Source organism: Lithobates pipiens, unplaced genomic scaffold (assembly GCF_037356315.1).
Source record: "Lithobates pipiens isolate NorthernLeopardFrog02 unplaced genomic scaffold, aLitPip1_a1.2 Scaffold_22, whole genome shotgun sequence".
In the NCBI taxonomy this organism is placed as follows: domain Eukaryota; kingdom Metazoa; phylum Chordata; class Amphibia; order Anura; family Ranidae; genus Lithobates; species Lithobates pipiens.
The window spans coordinates 95,296,187-95,320,721 of NW_027507784.1; the positions used below are offsets into that span (position 1 = coordinate 95,296,187).

Sequence of the window (24,535 nt, forward strand, 5' to 3'; positions counted from 1 at the left end):
CAGGTACAGTCATGCCAATGAAGATGATGATTCAGAGAAGGATTGGGAGAAAGTGCTGTGGTCAGATTAGAATACAATTGAGCTCTTTGGCAAACTCGACTCGCCGTGTTTGGAGGACAAAAAATGTTGACTATGAACCTAAGAACATAAGAACACCATCCCTACAGTCAATCACAGAGGTGGAAACATGATTCTTTGGGCCTGTTTCTCTGCCAAAGGTACAGGCTGACTTTGGTACATTGAGGGGCCAATGGACAGGGCCATGTATTGTAAAATCTTGGATCAGAACCTTCTTCCCCCAGCCAGAACACTGAAGATGGGTCGTGGATTGGTCTCTCAGCATGACAATGACCCAAAACATATCAGCAAGGCAACAAAGGATTGGCTCAAGAAGAAGCACATTACAGAGGAACTGCAATCTGCTGACATAATTTGTAATAAAAACATCTTTGCCATTCTGAAGCATCCATCCAACCACTTTGCATATTATTTTATATATACTCCGTTTCTGCACTTGCCAAATATGCAGCAATCTCCCTCCACTAAGTCTGGCTGCAGCCATTTTAACTGTGGGCAGCTGAAGCTGCTGCCTGTTCACTTCCTGGATTTACACAGACACACAGAGGCACACCTCCAGCTCTGCATCCCTGCAGCTTTTATTGGCCCTCTTATGACTCAGTCCCCCCTCCCTTCCTGACAAACGCTCACGAGAGTGAGAAAGAGAGCTGTGTATGATGTCATAAGGCTTTTTTCCAGACAAGAAACAAGAAGTGGGCTGTATAAGGTATTTACTGGAAAAAAAAGGGCAGAAAATTCAATACATTGAAAGTTTAAAAAATGACTGAAGGTCCATCATGAAGTGGCCTAGCCAGTCTACAACCCTTAATCCTATAGAAAACTTTGAGTTGTCAAGTGACAGCCAAGAAGGATTTAGAGATCTGTTAAGAAGAGTGGACCAAAATCCCTCCTGAGATGTGTGCAAACCTGGTCAAACATCTGACCTCTGTGCTTGCTAACAAGGGTTTCTCCACCAAGTACTAAGTCATGCTTTGCTCGGGGATCAAATACTTATTTTACTCACTGAACTGCAACTTAATTTATAACATTTGTATCATGTCTTTTCTGGATTTTTATTTGATATTCTGTCTCTATCATTTAAAATAAACCTATGATAAAAATGATAGACCTTTCATTTCTTTGTAAGTGGGCAAACTTACAATACTGCAGGGGATCAAATAATTATTTCCCCCAGTATATTAGTTAGCCCTCCCCAGGTAAAGAGAGGAGGTGACTAGTATTGGCCTGCTTTTTCTGCACCTCACTATTGGCCACCGAAGGGCTAAAAAGGGGGGGGGGGGGGTAGAAAAATACCAGAGGTAGTCCAAAGCTGGTATTTATAAAAGGTGGTCACTTATTTAGTTCCTGAGGTGCTCTGTAGGACAATCACAATAGACAGACGTACAGGTCCCCTATATGACACATAAGCCACACTTAGCAACACATGTCTTTGTTGCTTTGCTGTTTAAAGCGGTTGCAAAGTACTTTTTTTTTCTTAAAATAACAAACATGTCTACTTCCCTGCTCTGTGCAATGGTATTGCACAGAGCGGCCCCAAACCTCCTTTTCTGGCATTTCCCACCACCAATCCAGTCTTCTGCTCTTCTCCAAGGGAGCTGCTTGCTATGGAGGGCACACCTAAGGGCTCAATAATGAGTTGGGCTGTGTGCATCTATTGATGCACACAACTTGGCTCAGCTCCGCCCTCACTCACAGGATTTAATTGACAGCAACAAGAGCCTCCTGTGAGAGGAGGGAAGAGAAGAGCAGTATTGCTGCAGACAGGCACATTGCTGGATTCAGATTGGGTTCAAGTAAGTATTTAGGGGGGTTGGGGGGAGTTAACATCGAAGGGTTTTTTACCGTAATGCAGAGGATGCGTTAAGGTATAAAATCCATTTAGAAGCACTTTAAGGGTGCGTTACAATGACACTAAATTCAATCTTTTTTCAAAACTAAATAAATGCAATGCAGCACTGACCCCTGAAGGAGCTGCTGATTTTATTGGGCTTAAGTTACCTTCTTGACCTCGTCTCTGTCTAGGGTTTCCCGTGGTAGATGGCCCAAAGAAATGTAGAAACTGACACTGAATCTTCTATTGGGTTATTTATTTGAAATAGAAACAGAATCTCCCAGTTTAGGGTAGAGGGAAAGGAGGAAGTTCAGGTACTTTGAACTGTCAAAAATGGAAAGTCTTTATCCCCTTCCCGCCGAGCGTACGCAGATGTGCGTACTCGGCTTCCGGGGGGTATACCGGGATGATGCCCGCACCTGCAGGTACCGTTTTTTACAGCGGACGATTGGCTATCCAGCCATAACAACCGAAGCGGCTAAAAGCTGCTCGGCTGTTATGCCGGAGGAGTGGGAGGGGACGTTCCCCCTCCCGCCGCCTCCCGCCGCTGTTACCGGTGCTCCCGCTCGATTGGGAGTACCAATTCGCGATCCAATGCCACCAGCTGCTGGGGAGGAACTGCCAGTTTCCTAATAGTAAACACGACGTGACGTCACTTCCCGTTTACTCGGCTGCCAATGACGCCGGTTTAAAAAAAATATACAGTATTCAGAATCGCCGTTTTCGGCGATCTGAATACATTGAAGTGTAAAGAGATCCCTCCATAAAGAGTACCTGTCACCACCTATTACTGTCACAAGAGATGTTTACATTCCTTGTGACAGCAATAAAAGTGATCAAAATTTTTTATTTTTCTTTAAAACAATTTATTCATTTTAAAATAAATGAAATAAATAAAAAAAATAAGAAAACGCATACGGAAGTCGAGTCCGCATATGTAAACGGTGTTCAAATCACACATGTGAGGTATTGCAGCGTTCGTCAGAGTGAGAGCAATAATTCTAGCATTAGACCTCCTCTGTAACGCTAACCTAGTAACCGTTAAAAAAATTGAAAGCGTCGCCTATTGAGATTTTTAGGTACCGTACTTTGTCGTCTACTTTGTCGTTTAAAACACCGTGTGACATAAAATATTGCAACAATCACCGTTTTATTCTCTAGAGTCTCTGCTAAAAATATATATATATATATATATATATATATATATAATGTTTGGGGGTTCCAAGTAATTTTCTAGCAAAAAATATGGATTTTAACTTGTAAACACCAAATTCCAAAAGTAGGCTTAGTCATGAAAGGGTTAAAGAAGAAATCCAGAGAATAACCGTTTCACAGCTGGATTTCCACAACCCCCAGATAGACCTCCTCTCACTAGGCCTAGTAGACGGGAGGGTGTTAAGTAAAGTAAAGTCTCTGCCATAGACTTGAGCATAGAATACTTGAGAAAAAGTCTCTGCCACAGACTTGAGTGTAACTGAGGGATGCTTCTCCAGTTGCTGGGCCTCTCCTTAGATGAGACGGCACCGGACCACCTTTGAATAACCAGGCCTCGATATCCATTCAGACCTGTCCCTGCAGTTGCTTCGCCTCGGACTATCCAGCCCAGAGACTTGGAAATGCATGGAACCGCACCCCAGGCCAGAAGGGCCATTGGGGCTGGTCAGGAGGACCAGAACCAAACAGACAGAAAAATCCTTTGGCACGGAATCTCAGTAGCTTAAATACCACCTCCCAAAATGCACAGCAGGAGAACACTCCCACTGGGCTGGTTCTGAGAAAACATGGCACGCAATAAACTTAGCTAAACTGCGTTCTACCACTTGCCGGCGGTGACAGCGACACCTGCGGCCAAGGAAAACCCAGTGCAACCCAGCCGGGTAAATATGAGTAGAATGTACCTTCTATCACTCTCTTACTTTATGTTATCTCTCAAATACAAGCTTATATACTCAGACTTGTTCTAGGGTGGCTATGTTCATTCTCCATGCCCCCCTTATGTATGTGACCATAGCCACCCTTTCTTGCTCTCCCCCGAGAGCCATAATATACTTATATTTTAGAACATTTAATGTAAAATAAAATGTGTTTATTATCACTTATTTAGAGTGTATTCTGTTAGCACTGCGATAACCTGCATTTGAAAGAATCAAGCACTTAAACACATTAAGGATATTACGGTTCCTGACCTCTAAAAAATTACTTTTTTAGAGCAAAACAGCATTTTTAGAACAAAATGAATGGTGTTACTGAGTGCATGTGACATTTTCTTGCTTACAACCAGGGCCTTTTTTTTTCAGGGTGAGCACAGTTCTGGCACCACCAGCATGTACATAATGAAAAAGGGTGCTGGAGGGTCTATTGATGAGGGATTTATTGTCACTGGGGGTATCTATTGTTAAAGGAAGGGGTCTATTGTTGCTAAGGGGGGGGGGTTATATTGCTAGGAGAGATCTACTGTTGAGGGAGGTATCTATTGTTCCTGGCTGCTGTGCAATCTTTTGTTGTTGGTGGGAGTCTATTGTTCTTAGGGTGGGTCTATTGTTGCTGTGGGAGTATTTTGTTGCAGGAGGTCTATTGTTGCAGCTGTGCTTACCATAATTATCCCTGTGTGTACTGTACAGGCAAAACTTCATTATCAATAATCACTTGATTTTAAACACTGGCTGTCCTAACAAAGGGTTAAAGGTGTAGATGCTTGGCTTCTTGCATTGTATGTTTATGAGGACAATCTTGGGACAGACTCACTCTGACATTGTTTAAGAAAAACTTTGCAGTCAGCCATGACAACTCATCCTAAGAAATATCTGAATGGTAAGAAATATTGAATTTTTTTTCAGGTGTTCAGTATGAATGGGAACACAAACATAGAGTGCAGTGTACAGAGTGCAGGGGTCAGGACTATGTAACTTACACAGTGTAGTTTCAGGAGTATGTACTCTACAGTTTGCAGGCATCTGGTGTACGTACAAAGTGAAGGGGTCAGGTGTGTTTAATATACAGAGTGCTGAGGTCAGGAGTGGGTAATGCATGGATCTGGGATATATAATGTACAGAATGCAGTGGTAAGGAGGGGGGTAATGGCAAAGGCAGAAAATGAGGGTATACAAAAATATCCCCCCATTACGTTCAGTGGCCAAATGCATCCCACTCCAGTGAATGGGGAGGCCTCACAATCATGTACAACTAACACAGTTACAGCAAGGTGGTGTAGGATTTTAGGGATTCCTTGCCACCTGTCAAACACCCTCTGAAAGTGATCCACTGTGGTTCACTCTTCAGAGGGCAACAGTAGTGTACCCTAATCTACAGCAATGCCATTAGATGTGTCACTCAAAATGTGCTTGATATTACCCAAAAGTTCAGTCCCCCCCCCCCCCCCCCCAGTACCTGGTCTGGGCAGCTTTTTCTACCTGGGGTCCAGATGCAGTGCTTCTTCTGCAGGTGGTTTCTCCTGGAGCTGGGGGTCCGAGACCACTGCTGGTACAGCTGGTCCTCGCTTCCTCCTGGGCAACACCAAGTTGGGAAGCTAGGGCTAGAGGGAACTGGGGGTGGCAGGGGCCTGGAAGTAGAATGGACAGGGACTCCCAAATCCTGTCCACCAATAAGCTCATCCCCTGCTGTTGCAGCTACTTAGAAAACAAACGTCCCTGGGTCCCCTGTGTTAAGTGGGAGCCGGAGCACAGTAAGAGGACTATTTCTTCATTTTCAGGTTGAAATATAGGGGAACCGGAGAAGTTTGTTTTCTAAACAGCTGCACAGCAGAGGATTAGCTTATTGGTGGACAGGATTTGGGAGTCCTCGTCCACTCTACCTCCGCCCCCCCCCCCCCCACCTGAGATGGCAGCTCTAGGAACAGTATGGGAAGGCTGGTGGCCCGCCTTATCAGCGGACTTACCGGTCAGCCTCTACCCTGTCCACCTTTATTAAGGGAAGCCTACCCCACCTCCACCTACATTTTGGGCTGATTTACATTTTCTTCGGCTTCAACAAGGCTTCGGACAAGCTTTGTTAAAGCTCTCTGAAAGCCAGTCGAAGCTCCTGTCACTAAAAAAAATGGTTAGCTTACAGTCTTGTTTATGCTTTTGCTTTGCTTTGCTTCCGCTTTGCTTCAAAAATTATACCCCATGTAGCTTCAATGGTGCTTCAAAGCATCTTCAAAGCCTCCATAGAAGTCTATTGCAAAGCTCACTTGAAGCCCCACACAGCCTCACCGAAGCCCCATCTAAGCCCCACCGAAGCTGCATCGAAGCTAGCGAAACCCCATTAAAGCACCAAACAAAAGCAGGTGTAAACAGGACTGTAAGCTAACCATTTTATTAAGTGACAGGGGCTTTGACTGATGTTCAGAGAGCTTTAAAAAAAAGCATGTCCAAAGCCATGTTTTGAAGCAAGTGTAAACTTGCCCAAAAACTGTACTGGAGTCACTTCCATCAGATCATCCCCTGCAGTTATTACCTTTTGTACAGCCTTCCCCTCCCTTTAGATTGTAAGCTCCACAAGCAGGGCCTTTCTATTTCTTCTGTATTGAACTATATTGTAATTGTACTGTCCCCCTCTACATTGTAAAGTGCTGCGTGAACTATTGGCTCTATATAATTCCTGAATAATAGTACTATTAATGTGTCCTGCGTGTCATAAATTAGCCAATTTCCCTTTACAAATCCCTCTAGGCTGAGAGTTATTTTTCCAGGTTGTCCATGCATAATGTCCACTGTTTGTGTTTGACTTTCCTGTGGATCCCAGTAAAAGACAAACGCTGTATTTTGGTTCATTTATTTATCCAGAACTGCTGGTGAGGTCTTTATCTTGACCTTGAGCTCAGAGGAATAAATCACATGACTAAACCGTGACACGGGAACATTTTGAAGACTGGCGGCAGTGCGTACAAAGTACACAGTGATTTGGAAATCATTTTAAGCGGCAGTGCCAAGTGTCATGTAGTACGAAAAAAATCATCTCTCACCCACTTTCAGTAATTGCTACTGTAGCTTTGTAGTTGGGAAGCTGCATAGTTGTATACTTTTTCTTTTTATTACTGATCCGAATGCACCTCAATGCTCTCAATGGGCAAGTATCAGTAAACTAGTGCTGCATTTAGAACAGTAAAAACAAACAAAAAAAAACCTCTGCATTACTGGCATAAATCCCCCTCTAACTAACTATATTAATTAAAATGTTACTAAACCAACAACAGTAAAATCAGTCTGTATATGCAGTAAAGCATGCTTGCTATATTCACTGTGGAAGGGGTTAATCCTCTGCATTGTGTAAAACGACTGTTTGATCCTGTCTCTGTGATCATCTCCTTTTTTCCACTATCTCCAAAAAATAACCTGATATTTACAGAGCCTTAGGGACACGCTGCACATGCTCAGTTTGGTGTGTATTTCTAGAGTTTATTTTTTATCTTAGGAGAGTGCATGTGATCAGTACAAGGCCAATCAGCACTGTCCAGACAGAGGGCCAGGGGTCCTGCATTTTCATAGGACAATCATGGGAAAATGAAAATTTCTCTTACAAGCTTTAACCAGACACTGATAAAAGTCACAAGACTGCTATATATTGCTGATGAGAAAAGGTATTGAGCAGTTTATATTTACTAAAACAATTGCATTTCCATGTTCTGTGTACTGTGGGAGACCAGATATAGTGAATGCAGGGTCCCGGGCTTAGTAACACTTGTGGAGTGTTACTAAACCCAGGGCCCTATTTCCTGGTGGAGTAGAGGAAATAGGACTATCTCGGGAACCCTAGGATTAGGCTAGAATTATCATTAAAATAGCATTTTATTAATAAAGAAGCATGATTAAAATAGTTTTGTACAAAAAAAGATTATATACAATTAAAGGTTTCAACCATGTATAATTTATACAAGAGGTTTCAAAAGGTCGGTGAACCCCAAAGATCATAAGGGGTACTGAAATGTAGATCTTGACACAGTCATCTACATGTTTTGTGGCTTGAGCTGCTTCCTCAGGAGGAGTCAATCATTGTCATCTAAAAAATAGGTAAAATCTTATAATCAAACAGTCATAACAATAATTTATAATACGATAAGAGGAAAAGGAAAGTTGAGGAGATTAAGCAAAAATATACATGGTGTTGACCTGTAATTTGGGGAACCATAGATTCATGCATTGCTTACCAGTTGAAACCAATAGAATGCAAAACAGCACACTAGAGTCTCCCCACAGCAGACATGGGAGACACTGGGGAGCGTTGATTTCTGCAATTTCAGAATATATGTATAATAATAAGGGTGGTGGTCTGTAACCAAGACAAACAACTAAACAATACAATAAGGGTAAGGGGACAAGGGAAGGAGAAGGGGAAAGAGAAGAGAAAGAGACAAAGGAGGGAAGGGGAAGGGAAAGGGTTGAAAGGGGCAGAAAAAGGGGGGGGGGGGGAGAAGGGGGAAGGGAAAAGGGCAAAGGGAAGGGGAAGGGGGGGAGAGGGAAAAGGGCAAAAAGGGGGAAGGGAATGGAGGGGACAAAAGGAGGGGAAAATAGAAGATAAGTAAAAAGAAAAAGAAAAGGATAAATGTTGGAAAAGAAAAAGTAAATTAAAAGGGAAGAAAACGGGGGGGGGGGGGGGGGGGGGCAAAAAATAAAGAAACAGACAGAGTATAAGAATGATAACAGGAGAGAACCAAGATAGAAGGGGAAGATGTGGAAGAATGGGAAAAAAGAAGGAAATATAGTGGTAATCCAAGTGTCCAAACCAACCTTGTGTTTCTGAATATTCAGTGTAACAACTCGGGGGTCAGAGGCAAAGGGCAAAAGTCAATGTAATTTCATCAATATGTGGAGATCTTGAAATAGATTTCTTTCTTACAAGTTGTTGCTTGTAGATATGGACTGTGTTGGAGGATTCCGGAAAGAAATGAGCAGAACCGAATCACAGCCCCTAGAACAGTGATGGTGAACCTTGGCACCCCAGATGTTTTGGAACTACATTTCCCATGATGCTCATGCACTCTGCAGTGTACTGGAGCATCATGGGAAATGTAGTTTCAAAACATCAGGAGTGCCAAGGTTCGCCATCACTGCCCTAGAACATATACTGTATATATGTGTACAAATAAATAAAGGAGAGAGCCATGTATAAACATGGAAGATAAATCCAATGATACATACATAGGTAAATAGAATCTCGGTCTAAAGCAACAGCAATGCTCCATTTTGGGGCATGCTGTTCACATATACTGGAATTGGAATGTTAAAACTTACACAGTATATCACATATTGCAAAGGGGTTATCAAAATAGGGAAACCTTACCGTAAGTTGCCTTGAATGCCATTTACCTCTGGGAAGCAGCCATCTGGTTAGAGATCGCTTTATGTGCTGTTTTATATCTCCAACCCGACCCACGTCTTCCGGCCAGCTGATGCTGATGTCTGACGTCACCGGTTCCATCTCTCCATACTGCACATTCCCCTCCCCTTTCCTTCTTTGTCTCTTTCTCTTCCCTTCCCCCCTCTCCTTCCCTTGTCCCCTTTCTCTTACCCTTATTGTATTCTATAGTAATTTGTCTTGGTTAAGGGTGGTCCCTTATTATTATACATATATTCTGAAATTGTAGAAATCAACACTCCCCAATGTCTCCTGTGGGGACATTACATTTGGGTGCCTCTAGTGTGCTGTTTTGCATTCCATTGGTTTCAACTGGTAAGCCATGCACGAATTGATGGATCCCCAAATAACAGGTTAACACCATGTATATTTATGCTTCATCCCTTTCCCTTTCCTCTATATTGTAATATAAATTATTGTTATGACTGTTTGACTATGAGATTATACCTATTTTCTAGATGACAATGATTGACTCCTCCTGAGGAAGCGGTTTAAGCCATGAAACATGTAGAGGACTGTGTCAAGATCTACATTCCAGTACCCCTTATGATCTTTGGGGTTCCCGACCTTCTGAAACCTCTTGTATGAATTATACATGGTTGAAACCTTTAATTGCATATAATCTTTTTTTGTACAAAACTATTTTAATCATGCTTCTTTAATAATAAAATGCTATTTTAACGATAACTCTAGCCTAATACTTGTTTACCGAGATAGTCCTATTTCCTCTACTCCACCAGGGGCATGTTTAGGTCAGCCCCACGTATTCGGCTTTAATATCCAATCATTATGGATGATGGTACCCGCTACTCTTAGACCAACTAGATTGAGACAATTCCTTATATTTAGTAACACTTTAAATATTACCTTTTTTTTTATTAATCTGCTCTAAAAGCAAACATTTTCCAGCACAATGAAAATGTCCAAGACTAATATTCCTGAGAATAATAGCAGACTAATATTCTGCTGCATTTATTCTAAATTGATAACCTGTAAACTCTTTTCTGCAATCTTTCCTATTATTTAGAACATTCATTTCATGAAGATTATTTTCTATGTAATACACTTTTACAAGACGCCATCAGGAGAACCTCCATCTCCGTAGTATTGCTGTGACAGTGCAAACTTGGCTTTTCAGCTGAGCTTGAAGTATTACCTGCTAAAGTGGACTTTTAATTTATTCCCATGACATTCATTAGAGGGCTCCCTCTAGTGGATATTATATAGGAGTACAGCATGCAGAAATCTAATTTTAGCAAGTGCCACAATCTTGGCTGAAAAGTCTGACATTAAGACTGCGTTCACACGGAGGCACTTTGCAGGCACTATAGCGCTAAAAATGGTGCCTGCATAGTGCCTGTAAAGAGCCTCTCCTCTCACTCCAGTGTGAAAGCCCGAGTGCTTTCACACTGGAGCGGTGCACTTGCAGGACGGTAAAAAAAGTCCTGCAAGCCGCATCTTTGCAGCGCTGTAGGAGCGGTGTACACACCGCTCCTATAGCGCCCCTGCCCATTGAAATCAATGGGCAGCGGTGCTTTGCTGGCGGTTTTAAAACTTTTTTCGTTAAAAGCACCCCACTAGTGGCCTAACAGCACCGCTAAAAAGACGGTAAAGCGCTGACACCCCCAACGCCCCAGCGTGAAAGCAGCCTTAACGTCTTAATCACAAAGGAAGTAAGTGTGATAGATCTCCCTAATGGAATTTCAGAGAGCAGACCCAGTTGGAAGTGAACCTAACTCAAAACACAGGAATATATTTTTGAAATAAGCTTCAGTTTAAAGCCTAAAGTGATTGTAAAGGTTCAAAAAAAATTAATTGTGCTGGAATATGTTTTGCTTTTAGAGCAGAGTCAAAGAATAAGTTAAAAAAGGTCCTATTTAAAGTGTTACTAAACCCAGGACCCTGCATTCACTATATCTGGTCTCCTACAGTACACAGAACATGGAAATGCAATCATGTTAGTAAATACAAACGGCTAAATAATTTTCTTATCAGAAGTATATATCGGTCTTGTTACTTCTATCAGTGTCTGGTTAAAGCTTGCAGGAGGAGTTTTCATTCTCCTCTGACTGTCCTATGAGGCTGCAGGACCCCTGACCCTCTGCCTGGACAGTGCTGATTGGACCTGTTCTGATCACATGCACTCTCCCAATAAAAAAAACTCTCTAGCAATACACAATAAACTGAGCATGTGCAGCTTGCCCCCAAGGCTCTGTTCTATCAGCAGATAGATTGGGGATAGCGGAAGAAGAGGAGGATCAGCGAAGACAGGATCAGTGTTTTTACATAATGCAGAGGATTGGCCCCCTAGATTCCACAGTGAGTATAACAAGCATGCTTTACTGCATATACAGACTTATTTTATTATTGTGGGTTTAGTAACCCTTTAAGTAGGGAATTTGAGACTGATTGTTTTGAGGACAGGAAGTTCTGAGATCAAAAAATGTAATTCCACTCATAACCAGATGTTTCAATGCATTTCATCGGAAAAGTTCAGTGCCCTCTCCCTAGACCCCTAAATACACTTGCGGAGCCACTGCCCCATAAGTCTTTACTTACCTCCTCTCAACAGTGGCCACCCGCGTTGGCTACATTTCAGACAGTAAGACCCCTTTCACACTGGGGTGCTTTGCAGGCGCTACAGCGCTAAAAATAACGCCTGCAAAGCGCCCTGAAACAGCCGCTGCTGTGTCTCCAATGTGAAAGCCCCGAGAACTTTCACACTGAAGAGGTGCGCTGGCAGGATGGTAAAAAAAAGTCCTGCTAGCAGCATCTTTGGAGCGCTGAAGGAGCGGTGTAGACACCGCTCCTTCAGCACTCCTGCCCATTGAAATCAATGGGGCAGCATGGCTATACCGCTGTCAAACCACTGCTGCAGCAGCGCTTTGCGGTAGTTTAACCCTTTCTCGGCCACTAGTAAGGGGGTAAAACTGCCCTGCTAGCGGCCGAATATCGATGCTAAAACGACGGTAGAACGGCGCTAAAAATATCACCACTTTTCTGCCGACGCCCCCTGCGGCTCGATGTGAAAGGGCTCTAAAAGTCAAGTGCACCTGAGCACTAATGTCCCATATAGGGATGAGCCGAACACCCCCCTGTTCGGTTCGCACCAGAACCTGCGAACAGACCTAAACTTTGTGTGAACTTTAGAACCCTATTAAAGTCTATGGGACTCAAACGTTCACAATCTAAAGTGCTCATTTTAAAGGGTAATTTGCAAGTTACTGTCCTAAAAAGTGTTTGGGGACCCGGGTCCTGCCCCAGGGGACATGGATCAATGCAAAAAAAAGTTTTAAAAACGGCCGTTTTTTCAGGAGCAGTGATTTTAATAATGATTAAAGTGAAACAATAAAAGTGTAATATTCCTTTAAATTTCGTAGCTGTAGGTATCTATAGTATGCCTGTGAAGGGGCGCATGTTTCCCGTGCTTAGAACTGTCCCTGCACAAAGTGTCATTTGTGCAGGAAAAAAAGTTCTTTTAAAATCACTTGCGGCTAAATTGTCGGCTCCCGTAATACTCAATGAGTGTTCTCTGTATTAGCCGACAATTCATTCATTCATTGATTAAAAAAAAAAAAAAGCGTGGGGGTTCCCCTAAATTCAATTACCAGGCCCCTCAGGTCTGACATGGATATTAAGGGGAACCCCGTGTCAAATTAAAAAAAAAATTGACGTGGGGGTCCCCCTAAATATCCATACCAGACCCTTCAGGTCTGATATGGATATTAAGGGGAACCCCGCATCAAATTTAAAAAAAAAATTGACGTGGGGGTCCCCCTAAAAATCCATACCAGACCCTTTATCCGAGCACGCAACCTGGCAGGCCGCAGGAAAAGAGGGGGGGGCGAGAGAGCGCCCCCCCTCCCTCCTGAACCGTACCAGGCCACATACCCTCAACATTGGGAGGATGCTTTGGGGGTCTGTGACCCCTCAAAGCACCTTGTCCCCTGATGTCCCCGGAAACCTGCGTTACATCAGAGGGGGCGGGGTCACCCACACGTCCCTGGGGAACCCCTGGCTTCCCTCTCCAGCGTCAGAGGGGCGGGGTCAGGTGACAGGTGGCCCCGCCCTCCTAATATAAGAAACGTCAGCGCTGGGATCTCCGCAGTCTCCGCAGTGGAGACAGAAGAAGGATGTATGGACAACACTGGACTGAGAGATCCCCCGTCGCTGGATATGATCATCCATCACTGGACCCCGGAGATCCGTCGCTGGATAGCAAGAGTGGATTAGCACCGCTGGAATCTTTTTTTTATTTTTTATTTTTTTAATAAAGGAATTTTTCAAAAGTGTGTTTGTCTTATTTAACCATTTTGACACTTTCTTTGTGAAATGGTAGGGGTACTTTTGTACCCCCTTACCATTTCAAACAGGGGGGGGGCAGGATCTGGGGGTCCCTTTGTTAAAGGGGGCTTCCAGATTCTGATAAGCCCCCCGCCCGCAGACCCTCACAAGGGTCTGGTATGGATATTTAGGGGGACCCCCACGTCAAATTTTTTTTTATTTGACACGGGGTTCCCCTTAATATCCATGTCAGACCTGAAGGGCCTGGTATTTGAATTTAGGGGAACCCCCACGCTTTTTTTTTTTTTTTTTTAATCAATGAATGAATGAATTGTCGGCTAATACAGAGAACACTCATTGAGTGTTCTCTGTATTACGGGAGCCGACAATTTAGCCGCAAGTGATTTTAAAAGACTTTTTTTCCTGCACAAATGACACTTTGTGCAGGGACAGTTCTAAGCACCAGAAACATGCGCCCCTTCACAGGCATACTATACACACCCCCCAGGTACGAAATATAAAGGAATATTACACTTTTATTGTTTCACTTTAATCATTATTAAAATCACTGCTCCCGAAAAAACGGCCGTTTTTAAAACTTTTTTTTGCATTGATCCATGTCCCCTGGGGCAGGACCCTGGTCCCCAAACACTTTGCATATTACCCTTTAAAATGAGCACTTTAGATTTCTCCCAAAGACTTGTATAGGGTGTTCCGGCTTTTCGAATTTGCTGCGAACAGCCCAAATTGTTTACTGTTCGCTGAACAGGCGAACAGGCAATGTTCGAGTAGAACATGAGTTTGACTCGAACTCGAAGCTCATCCCTAGTCCCATAGACTTGAATGTAACATTTCTCCCGAAGTACAGGTATATCTCATCAAGTTCATAAAAAGAAAGGATACCACTCCAGATTGATAAACCTGGACGATGACACTTTCTCATAAAATCAGACTTCTTTATTACATTAATTTCAGAGAATGGAACATAAGAGAAGATTAATCCACTTATGCGCTTCATGCTTACGAATACTTATAACTTGTCATAATGTAACTCCTTGAAATATGCTGCAGTGGGAAGGAATATGTGGTTTAAATGGAGCTCTTGATTTCATGGAGCTATGATAAGTTTAAGCAGTCTCATCTCCTGCCATACTTTACTTTATGGAATATATTTAACGAAGAAGTCAGATTTTTAAGTTGCTGTGCCTATATCCATTTTTTTATTGATCTCATTCAACTCTAATGGACATTAGTGTGCAGGCAGTCCAGCACTTCATTTTTAACGGCAAGGCTGTATACAGAGCAGGAGGTCACAATCATCGGGGGTGATTAAGTAAGCACTTGTGGGGGGGGGGGGAGTGAGGCTTACCTTTGTAAATTTAAGGGGCCAAAAGGGTAAGGCTTGTTTTTGTTTCTTTTTACATAATTATTGAACTTTTACTTTAAGCTACTTTCACACTGAAGGCGTTTTTTAGGTGTTTTAGTGCTATGAATAGCACCTGTAAAGTGCCTGAAAACCGCCTCCCAGGTCACCCCAGTGTGAAAGCCTGAGTGCTGACACACAGGGTCGGTGTGCTTGTGGGACAAGAAAAAAAGTCTTGCAAGCAGCATCTTTGGGACGGTTTGCGAGCGCTGTATACATCACTCCTAAACCGCCCCTGCCCGTTGGAATGCATGGGCAACACTCCCAAAGCACCTGAAAAGCGATTCAAAAGCACCGCAGCATGGGCAGTTTTAACCCTTCCTTCGGCCACTAGCGGGGTTAAAAGCACCCGCTAGCGGTCGAAAAGCAACACTAAAATGTCAGTAAAGCACCGCTAAAACGAGCGGTGCTTTACCGCTAACATGGCTGGGCCCCAGTGTTAAAGTAGCCTTACAGAGGAAGTAAACCCTCTGTAAACTATTTTAAAAAAAAAGCCCAAAAAGACAACCTGCAAGACAAAAGAATAATGAGCTAGTATGCATAGCATACTAGCTCATTATGTATTACTTACCTCAGATTGAAGCCACCGAAGCCATCCTCGCCTCACCCTCCGGCCGCCGACATGTCCTCCCGGAGCTACTTCCGGGTATCGTGGCTCCGGTGCTGTGATTGGCTTGAGCCGCGATGACGCCATTCCCGCGCATGCGCGTGGGAGACACTGGTAACGCATGTAGACCGATGCAGCGGCACATAGGTGCCATTGCGTCAGTTTGCTCTAGTGCGCATGTGCTGATGTCATCGGCACATGCAGGGGACAGGGGATATCTCCTAAACCATGTAGGTTTAGGAGATATCATGGTTAGCTAGAGGTAAGCCTTAATATAGGCTTACCTGTAGCATAAAAAAGTTTAAAAAAAGGGTTTACAAACACCTTAAGTAGAGCACAATCCTGCTACTCCCTTCAGTACAGGGGTGTATAGGCATGTACATTCGTTTTCATCCAAATGCATTTTTGTCCGAATTTCGGGGGTTTTCGTTATTGTTTTAACAAAACGATAACGAACGCTCAGAACCCGTAATTCGAAAGATCCAAAATTAAAAAATGCTTTTTTTCGTATCCATTATATTTTCGTATCGTTGCGACAAAAGTTCGATATAGATAGAAGATTCGACATGATGGTGACATTAACGATCTGTCGATACCTGCGGTCGAATGTGTCTAACCTTACGCTATTAGTCCAGGATTATTCGACATAGAGAGATAAGATTCAACATTATAGAGACATGAAGATTTAACGAAGCAGCTAAAAACATACGATCGCCGCGAGCGGACATTTACAGTCAAATGCTTCGCCCATAGGCTATAGAAGAATTCGAATGTTGTTTGACTAGTAATAATAATAATTAATAATTATAATTATTACTAGACAAACAACACTAGAATTCTACTATAGCCTATGGGTGGAGAATTTGACTGGAAATGTACAATCGTGGCGTCATACAGTTTAGCTGCTTTGCCAAATCCGACAGACATCATAAGCCTTCAATTGACAGATTCGACCTTAATTAATTCTGATTTTTGTATAAATGCCTTTTTTAATGAAACAAAATAAATAAAGGCTAATTTCGGGAATTTGAAATTCCGGACAAAACCGAAATTCGGAAACAAAATATTTCAGTGTGCACATGTCTAGGGGTGTAGTGCAGGGGTTCAGTACAGAGGTGTTTGACTGTGTAACTGTAATATCACACCTCAAAAATTGAATATTTCCATACTGTATAGATCTCCTAGATCAGTGATCTCCAAACTGTTGCCCGGGAGTCAGATGAAGCCTTTTGCTTGCCTTTATCTGGCCTTTGCTGCACTATTCCTCCAACTGACACCAACAATAGGGCACTATTCCTCCCACTACTGCCAATGATGGGTTATTTTTCCTTACGCTAATATTAACATTGAGGCACTAATCTTGCCACTGATACCAATGATGGGGCATTGTTTACTCCCAGGACATTTTCTACTAACACTGGTCACAGTCCGGCCCCAAAGTCTGAAGGACAGTAAACTGGCCTTTGTTTGGAAAGTTTGAAGACCCCTGAGCGAGACCATAAAAGGAAGTGACTGCTAGACAAATAGCGTTTTCATAAGGAGATCAGGAATGTCAGAATGAGGATTTCTATGATGGCACTTTCTTTTTATGAAAAAAATAAGAAAAAATAGGTACAGTATGTAATTGTGGAGATGGTAAAATACAGGGACATTTTCAAGGGTGTCTTTTTGAAGTTGGCATTAAGTTGGCACTGTGCCTTTGTTTATGTGATGCCACTCCATTGTGTTCATGTAATGAACCAAAACAATCTTAGCAAAAGCAGGCAGGCCGGTTTTTACCTTGATTTACAAGGGGGTTATGGGACAGAACGTTCATAGACTGAGAGAACATTTTCAAAGATTAGCTCATGTCTGCGAGCTATATAATGTGCTGGGATGTTGTCATCCATTTACAACTGTCATAAAACCAGCTTTTAAATTCTAAGTCGAGAAGCAGGGTACGTCGTCTGCTCCTTCACCTGTTGTTGACTTATTCCAGTAACTATGTCAGATGCACAGTATACGCTCTGCAAAGTGATCTCCTCTCATTGACAAAGTTTTCTTCTGCCTCCAGATTTCAGCCTTTTGTTCAGTACAATGTGTTGGGCCACTTTGCAAAAACATCTGGATTGAGCACACTGGGAAGGGCCAACATTCCGGGCCTGTTCACACATAAACATCCATGGATGTGCATTCCCTTTCATTGACATACATTGCTGCGGATGTTTTTGTGCATTGACATGCGTGGACACGCGGTTTTATGCAAATTGCTATGCATTTAGCAGGTTATTTCCTTTGACATCACATCCTTTTCCTGTTTGTGGGTTGAGAGAAGGAGTGAAAGAGAGAGACAGCGAGGAACACACTTGTGTTTTTGGAGAGGTAAAGGAAAAAAAAGGATGTCTAATGTCGCGTACACAAGATCAGAATTTCCCGGCCAGGAAAAGACAGATGAGAGCATCGGAAAATGCGACCGTGTGTATACTCCATCAGAATTTAGTTGTCTGAATTTCTGCCAGCAAAAAATTTATAGCATGTTCTCTATTTTCCCAACGGAAAAACGTTCTATCGGAAATTCCGATTGTGTGTATGTAATTCCGTCGCGCAAAAACTCACGCCTGCTCAGATTCAACTACGAGATGGAAGCTATTGGCTACTAGATATTGAACTTCCTTTTTCTACTACCGTCGTATGCGCTGTACTTCATCGTGTTCTTGGCGGTCAGAATTTGGTGTGACCGTGTGTAGGCAAGACAGTTTGAGCGGAATTCCGTCGGAATTCTGTTGGGAAAACCATCAGAGCTTTTTCCGACTAGAATTCCGATTGTGTGTATGCGGCATAACATAACAGCCCTAATCATTGTGATTGCACTAGCTATATTGAGGAGGAGAAGGAGATGGATGAGGAGAGTGGGGAAAGCCAGATGGTGCAATTGAGTGCATCTATTGCTCACACAATGGGGTGGATTTACTAAAGGCAAATAGACTGTGCACTTTGCAAAGTGTAGTTACACTTTGCAAGTGCAGTTGCTCCAAAAGCTTAGTAAATGAGGTAAACCTCCACTTTGCAAAGAGTACCCAATCACATGCAAGGAAAATAAAAATAAAAACGAAATTTTTTGCTTGCACACGATTGGATAATGGAAGTCAGCAGAGCTCCCCCTCATTTACTAAGCTCTGGAGCAACTGCATTTGCAGAGTACAGCTGCACTTTTCAAAGTGCACAGTCTATTTACCTTTATTAAATCAACCACAGTGTGAGGGCCCCATTCAATCCTGATCATAGCATTTTCAGGCAGAAAGTTTACTGCGATTTTTGATGCATTTTATCATGGTTTTTTACTGCAATTTTGCCGTGATTTTGTACAGGTCAAAAGGTCATCAATGTTAAAATCTGAAAAAACACCTCAATCTGCCTAAAAAAAAAGTTCCAGAACTTGTTTGAGCTTCAGACATTTTAGAGCTTCTGGCTTTAGGCATTTTGGAGTGGAGATGTGAACCATCTCCATAGAGAATAACTGATTTTTTCCCCTCCAGCCTTTTGTAGCTTCGGGCTTCAAGCTACAAAACGCTCAGATGTGAATGGGGCATAAGAGTAAAGGGCAGTTTTGGACCTTTTACCATTTACAATGTCACTCTATCTCTAGAAACACTTCCATTGAGACACCTTATTAGCCAACTTTCCACTGCACAATCTCTACTTCCCCTCTAAAGTGGCTGCCATAAGAATCCTTGTAAGCGAAAAAATAATAAAACACTCTTTTTTTCCTCAAAAGACTTGTTGCATTGATGTGTATTTACATGCATTTACATGCCATACAGTTTAATGTAATGCACTGCATTGTTAATGACACCAGCATTGTGGTATGAACAGGACACATAGAAAACCATTGTTTTCTAGGTGCCCTTGCAATACTTGCATTCATCCAGTATGGTAAAACACAGGTCACTGCAGTATTTGTGAACAGGGACCAGGTGAAGCTTATAGGAAATCTATATTGCTTCTGTATACATTTTCCTTATGTTTTTTGCGGTAAAAATACTGTATATTTATGATCAAGTAGACATTAAATACGGCATAATATTATTTATAATTACCATTTATAGCCTGTGGGTGGTGCTCTAGATTCTGCTGCCTAGGTTTTCTGCATTCATTTTGCAAAGCTATAAAGATTCAGAATAAGCTATTATGACTTGGTCTTCTCTCTTCAGCTAATCAGCACTACCAAAAATACACCAACAGTTAAATTAGTCTGCTGAGTTTGCTCATGCAGAGTCTTATGGCTTTTCAGGGTCAGTTAGCAGGTGTAAAGCTAGTGTTGGTCTTTCTTATTAGAAAGCTAAGTATGTTCTGCTTATTTATTGTAGATGCATTAAAAAAAAAATAACAATGACCAAAGACTATTACAGTTTCCATTTAAGATGCCCATAGATTACATACCCACACCTTTAGATTGGGGGAAAAAGAGTCAATCAACCAAAAACTGCCAATATATAAAATAGAAATGAAAGGTCATGTGACATCACATGGTGCCAGGGGGTGCATGGCTGGGTGGCTCTGCCCCTTGCCTGTGTGGGAGCTGTCAGGGTGTGCAGCGGGTGGATGGCTGAGGGTCTCCCAGGAGGCGGAGCAATTTTTTTTCTGTTCTGGGTCCGGCGGGCATCGACTTTTAATAAAGGTCTTTTTTCAACTTGAGAGGTGGGAGGGGTGGATAAAGAGTAGTACACTGACCTTCCCAGTGAAGTGGGGGGCTCAGCACAAGTCTAATCATTGGAGAACAGGTAGGCTGTGTTCTTGGCACAGGCAGAAAACTGACCATGTGGGATGGATGTGCTTTCATGCCTTGCGTGATCAGTTTGAAACAGGAAAGCAGGGAGACTGGCAAGATCACCGGGCATTTCACACAAAGCCCAAAGGAAGCAATAAGAGAACAGGATCAATGTTGACACAAGTGCATGGTACAGCAGGTACAACATATACATATTAGGAATGGGTAGCAGTTTCTTTAAGTGTTTGATGTGTACATGAACCTTACATAATTGCAAATAACCATTGCCTTAACAGGGCAAAGCCTTAAAAAATTGAAAACAGTTGGTAGTGAAGGTGGTCAAAGCAGTAGATTCTATTGAACTTTTGGGCCCATTCACATCAGAGTGTGCAGCAATGCACTCCTATTAATATGCATGTTTTTATACATTAATGTACCTTGAAGTGGTTGCAAAGGCTTAAGGTTCTTTACCTTAATGCATTCTCTGCATTAAGGTAAAAAACCTCATGGTCAGCCCCACCCAAATACTTACCTTAGCCCAATCTCGATCTAGCACTGTAGGTGCACACGGAAAAGAGGAGAAGCCAGGAGCACTGGCGGGTGCCCCCAGAAGAGAAGGTTTAGGACAAAAACCATTGCCCAGAGCAGATAAATATGACATGTTAGTTGTTTAAAAAAATGCATAAGTGGTTCTAAAGTCAGAAAGGTTTTTTTTCTTATTGCATTCTATGCATTAAGATAAAAAAAAAAAACTTCTGTGTCAGCAGCGCCCCTAATATTTACCTGAGCCCCATCTCGATCCAGTGATGTCGCATGAGAATCTTGGCTGTATGGGACAACCCCTCCTCATTGGCTGAAACAGCAGTGGGTCACCATTGGCTCCCACTGTGTTCAAAGTCAGTGAGCCAATGAATAGAGAGAGGGGCGGGGCCGAGCCACAGCTCAGTGTCCGAACAGGTATACAGGGCAGCGGCTCAGCTCTAGTGCCCCCATAGCAAGCTGCTTGCTGTGGGGGGGGGAACTCGGCAGGAGATGGGGGCCAGGAGAGCAGGCGGGGGACACGAGAAGATGAGGATCGAGGCTGCTCTGTGCAAAACTGCTGCACAGAGCAGGTGAGTATAACAATTGTTTTTTTTTTACAGAACAATTTTTTTTTATAAACGTTTAAAGAAATATTAGTTTTTAACAATTGTTATTTTTCAAAAAGCAAAAAACAGACCTTGTATCACTTTAAGGCAGCTTGTTCATTCAGAAGGGGCTGTCAACCTACCTCATACAAAAAAAAACTTGCCTGAACTATTTTTTGAAGCACAGCATACCGCAGGGTAGAAAGGATTTACATTTGTGCATTGCAGTGTATACAGGAGTGGTATATGTGCTTTGTGGTGCTATTTACAACACGTGTTTATACAACGTGCATATGTAAATGAACCCTTATGCCCCGTACACACGATCGGATTTCCATCGGAAAAAACTTGAATGGTTTCTCTGACAGAATTCCACTCAAGCTTGGCTTGCATACACACAGCCACACAAAAGTTCTCAGAACTTTAGACCGTCAAGAACACAGTGATGTACAACACAACGACAAGCTGAGAAAATGTAGTTCAATGCTTCCAAACATGCGTCAAATTGTTTCTGAGCGTGAGTAGGAATTTTGCGCATCGGAATTTGTACAGGCGATCGGAATTTCCTATTGGAACTTTTTCCAACCGAAAAAACAGAAAACCTGCTCTCAATCTTTTGCTGGCTGGAATTCTGCAGTCCGATGGACCATACACACGGTCGGAATTTCTGACCAAAAGCTCACATCTGACTTTTGCTGGCAGAATTTCTGATCGTGTGTATGGGGCGTAAGGCTTTGCTGAGATCTAAACATTACTGAGTGGTACAACACAGTCAGTTACTGTAGCAAAAAAAAAAAAAAAAGTCATACAAACCAGACAGATCTGTTCCTTTGTCTGCAATCCCAGAAAAATACATTTTTTAAGTCATTAGAATTGGTAATGCAGTAATGCACACCTGTGCCTCTGACTGCTGTTTCCAAATCAGTAACTGATAGTAATTGACAGAACAAAGATAAGAATAACCAATATGCTGCTTGATTCTTCAAGCAAAATTTAGTGATGGCAGCTCCCATTTGTTTATCCTGACAGTTTCCCTTTAAATCTTGTGTCCATTATAAAGGTATGTTGACGCTGCTTGGCATCTATGAAAGGTTCCTGATTAATAACACTGAATAGTATTTATCACATTCCACCTGCTGCATCCTTTCTACTTTGCCCTTCCCAGACCACCCTGTGCACCGGGTCAGCTTCCATCCATCCATACTGAATATCCACCAACGTGTTCCAATATTCCAGGAGAAAAGTCAGTGAAAACATGTACAGTAAAAACAACCACAACCAAAAGTAGTTGACTTTAGAGTTGTAATAATACCGCAGTTCCCACCATGCCTTTCCAGCCTTTGCCATGGCATGCTTAGGAGTCTTCTTCTGTAAAGTAAGCTTTTTCATATGTAAAATATTAGTATTTATAAGTTAATACAGTTTATTATTGTATATATCACAACAACAAAAAAAGCATACCCATCACGTTTTGTGCTGTGTCTCATCCACCCCAATGGAAATTGAAAAAAAAAATACAAATCTTTTAACATTTCAATTTGTACAAACACTCCATTTTAAACCGATACATGCCTTTACTCTTCATAAGTCATAAAGAAGGTGAAAGTTTAAAGCTAACCTGCTGTGCCGCTGTCTTGCTCGTTCTCTGACATCTTGTTAAATAAAGTTTTGCCACCTTTCCTGCTGGAATCCTTTGCTGAAATGCTGGAATAATTCCCAGGCTGTTTCTTCAACACCGGCGAGCGTAAACTTCTCTCAAGTTCGGCTTCCTGTGAGCAGATATAAAAGGGATGTTTGCTGAAAGTTATCTGAAGGAAACAGATTCAATTTTTCCTAGGGGTGTCTACAATAAAATGACAGTTCTAAGCGTGAGTTTCCAGGGCTCTGGAAATTGCGTGGCACACCGGCCCAATTATACCATACAAACAGGCTGATTTCAACAAGTAAAAAAAAAAAAAAAAGCAACGTGCTAAGTGCAGAAGTCCACACTAACCAATCAGATGTCATCTCTCAAAGATATCTGGCTTTGGTAAAGTAAAAGATGGTTTGCATCAACTTTAGTCTTTGCTCTGCCTTCCAGAACACATTGTAATGATGTTTAAAATAAGCACATCATTAGGAAATATGGTACAAAGCAGCATGACAACATTTATAATAGGCAGCATAAGTTGCTTTAACGTAGTCTCTGCATTTCATTCATAGAATGAAAAAAAAAGGGAACTGCCAATCCTGGGGTTAATGCAATATACAAATAACAAAAAATGTAATTAAACGTAGTGTTGCTACCACATAATCATATATATATATATATATATATATATATATATACTGTATACATATATATGTACTATATGTGTATATACACACATATATATATATATATATATATATATATATATATATATATATATATATATATATATATATATATATATATATATTATATATATATATATATATATATATGTATATATGTATATATATATATATATATATATATATATATATATATATATATATATATATATATATATATATATATATATATATATATATATATATATATATATAGATACGCAGTATCTCACAAAAGCGAGTACACCACTGACATTTTTTTTTTAATATTTTATTATATCTTTTCACGTGACAACACTGGAGAAATTACACTTTGCTACAATGTAGTGAGCGTACAGTTTGTATAACAGTGTAAATTTGCTGTCCCCTCAAAATAACTCAACACACAGCCATTAATGTCTAAACCGCTGGCTACAAACGTGAGTACACCCCTAAGTGAAAATGTCCAAATTGGGCCCAATTAGCCATTTTCCCTTCCCGGGTGTCATGTGACTCGTTACAAGGTCTCAAGTGTGTATGGGGAGCAGGTGTGTTACATTTGGTGTTATCGCTCTCGCCATGGTCGACCAAAGAAGTTGAATGCACATGCTCAGAGTCATATCCAAAGGTTGTCTTTGGGAAATAGATGTATTAGTCCTGCCAGCATTGCTGCAGAGGTTGAAGGGGTGGGGGGGATCAGCCTGTCAGTGCTCAGACCATACGCCACACAATGCATCAAATTGGTCTGCAT

At 41.9% G+C, this 24,535-nt stretch overlaps 1 protein-coding gene across 1 annotated transcript in view; it reads right to left on the reverse strand.

Moving 5' to 3' along the window:
* The window catches only part of XIRP2 (xin actin binding repeat containing 2), a 264,735-nt gene extending 241,438 nt beyond the window's left edge, over positions 1-23,297 (reverse strand). The window contains exon 1 of the mRNA XM_077447917.1: positions 23,069-23,297. Coding sequence (XP_077304043.1) covers positions 23,069-23,102 — 34 coding nt within the window. The 5' untranslated portion in view covers positions 23,103-23,297. The remainder of the gene's footprint in view (positions 1-23,068) is intronic.
* Between the last annotated feature and the right edge of the window lie 1,238 nt (positions 23,298-24,535).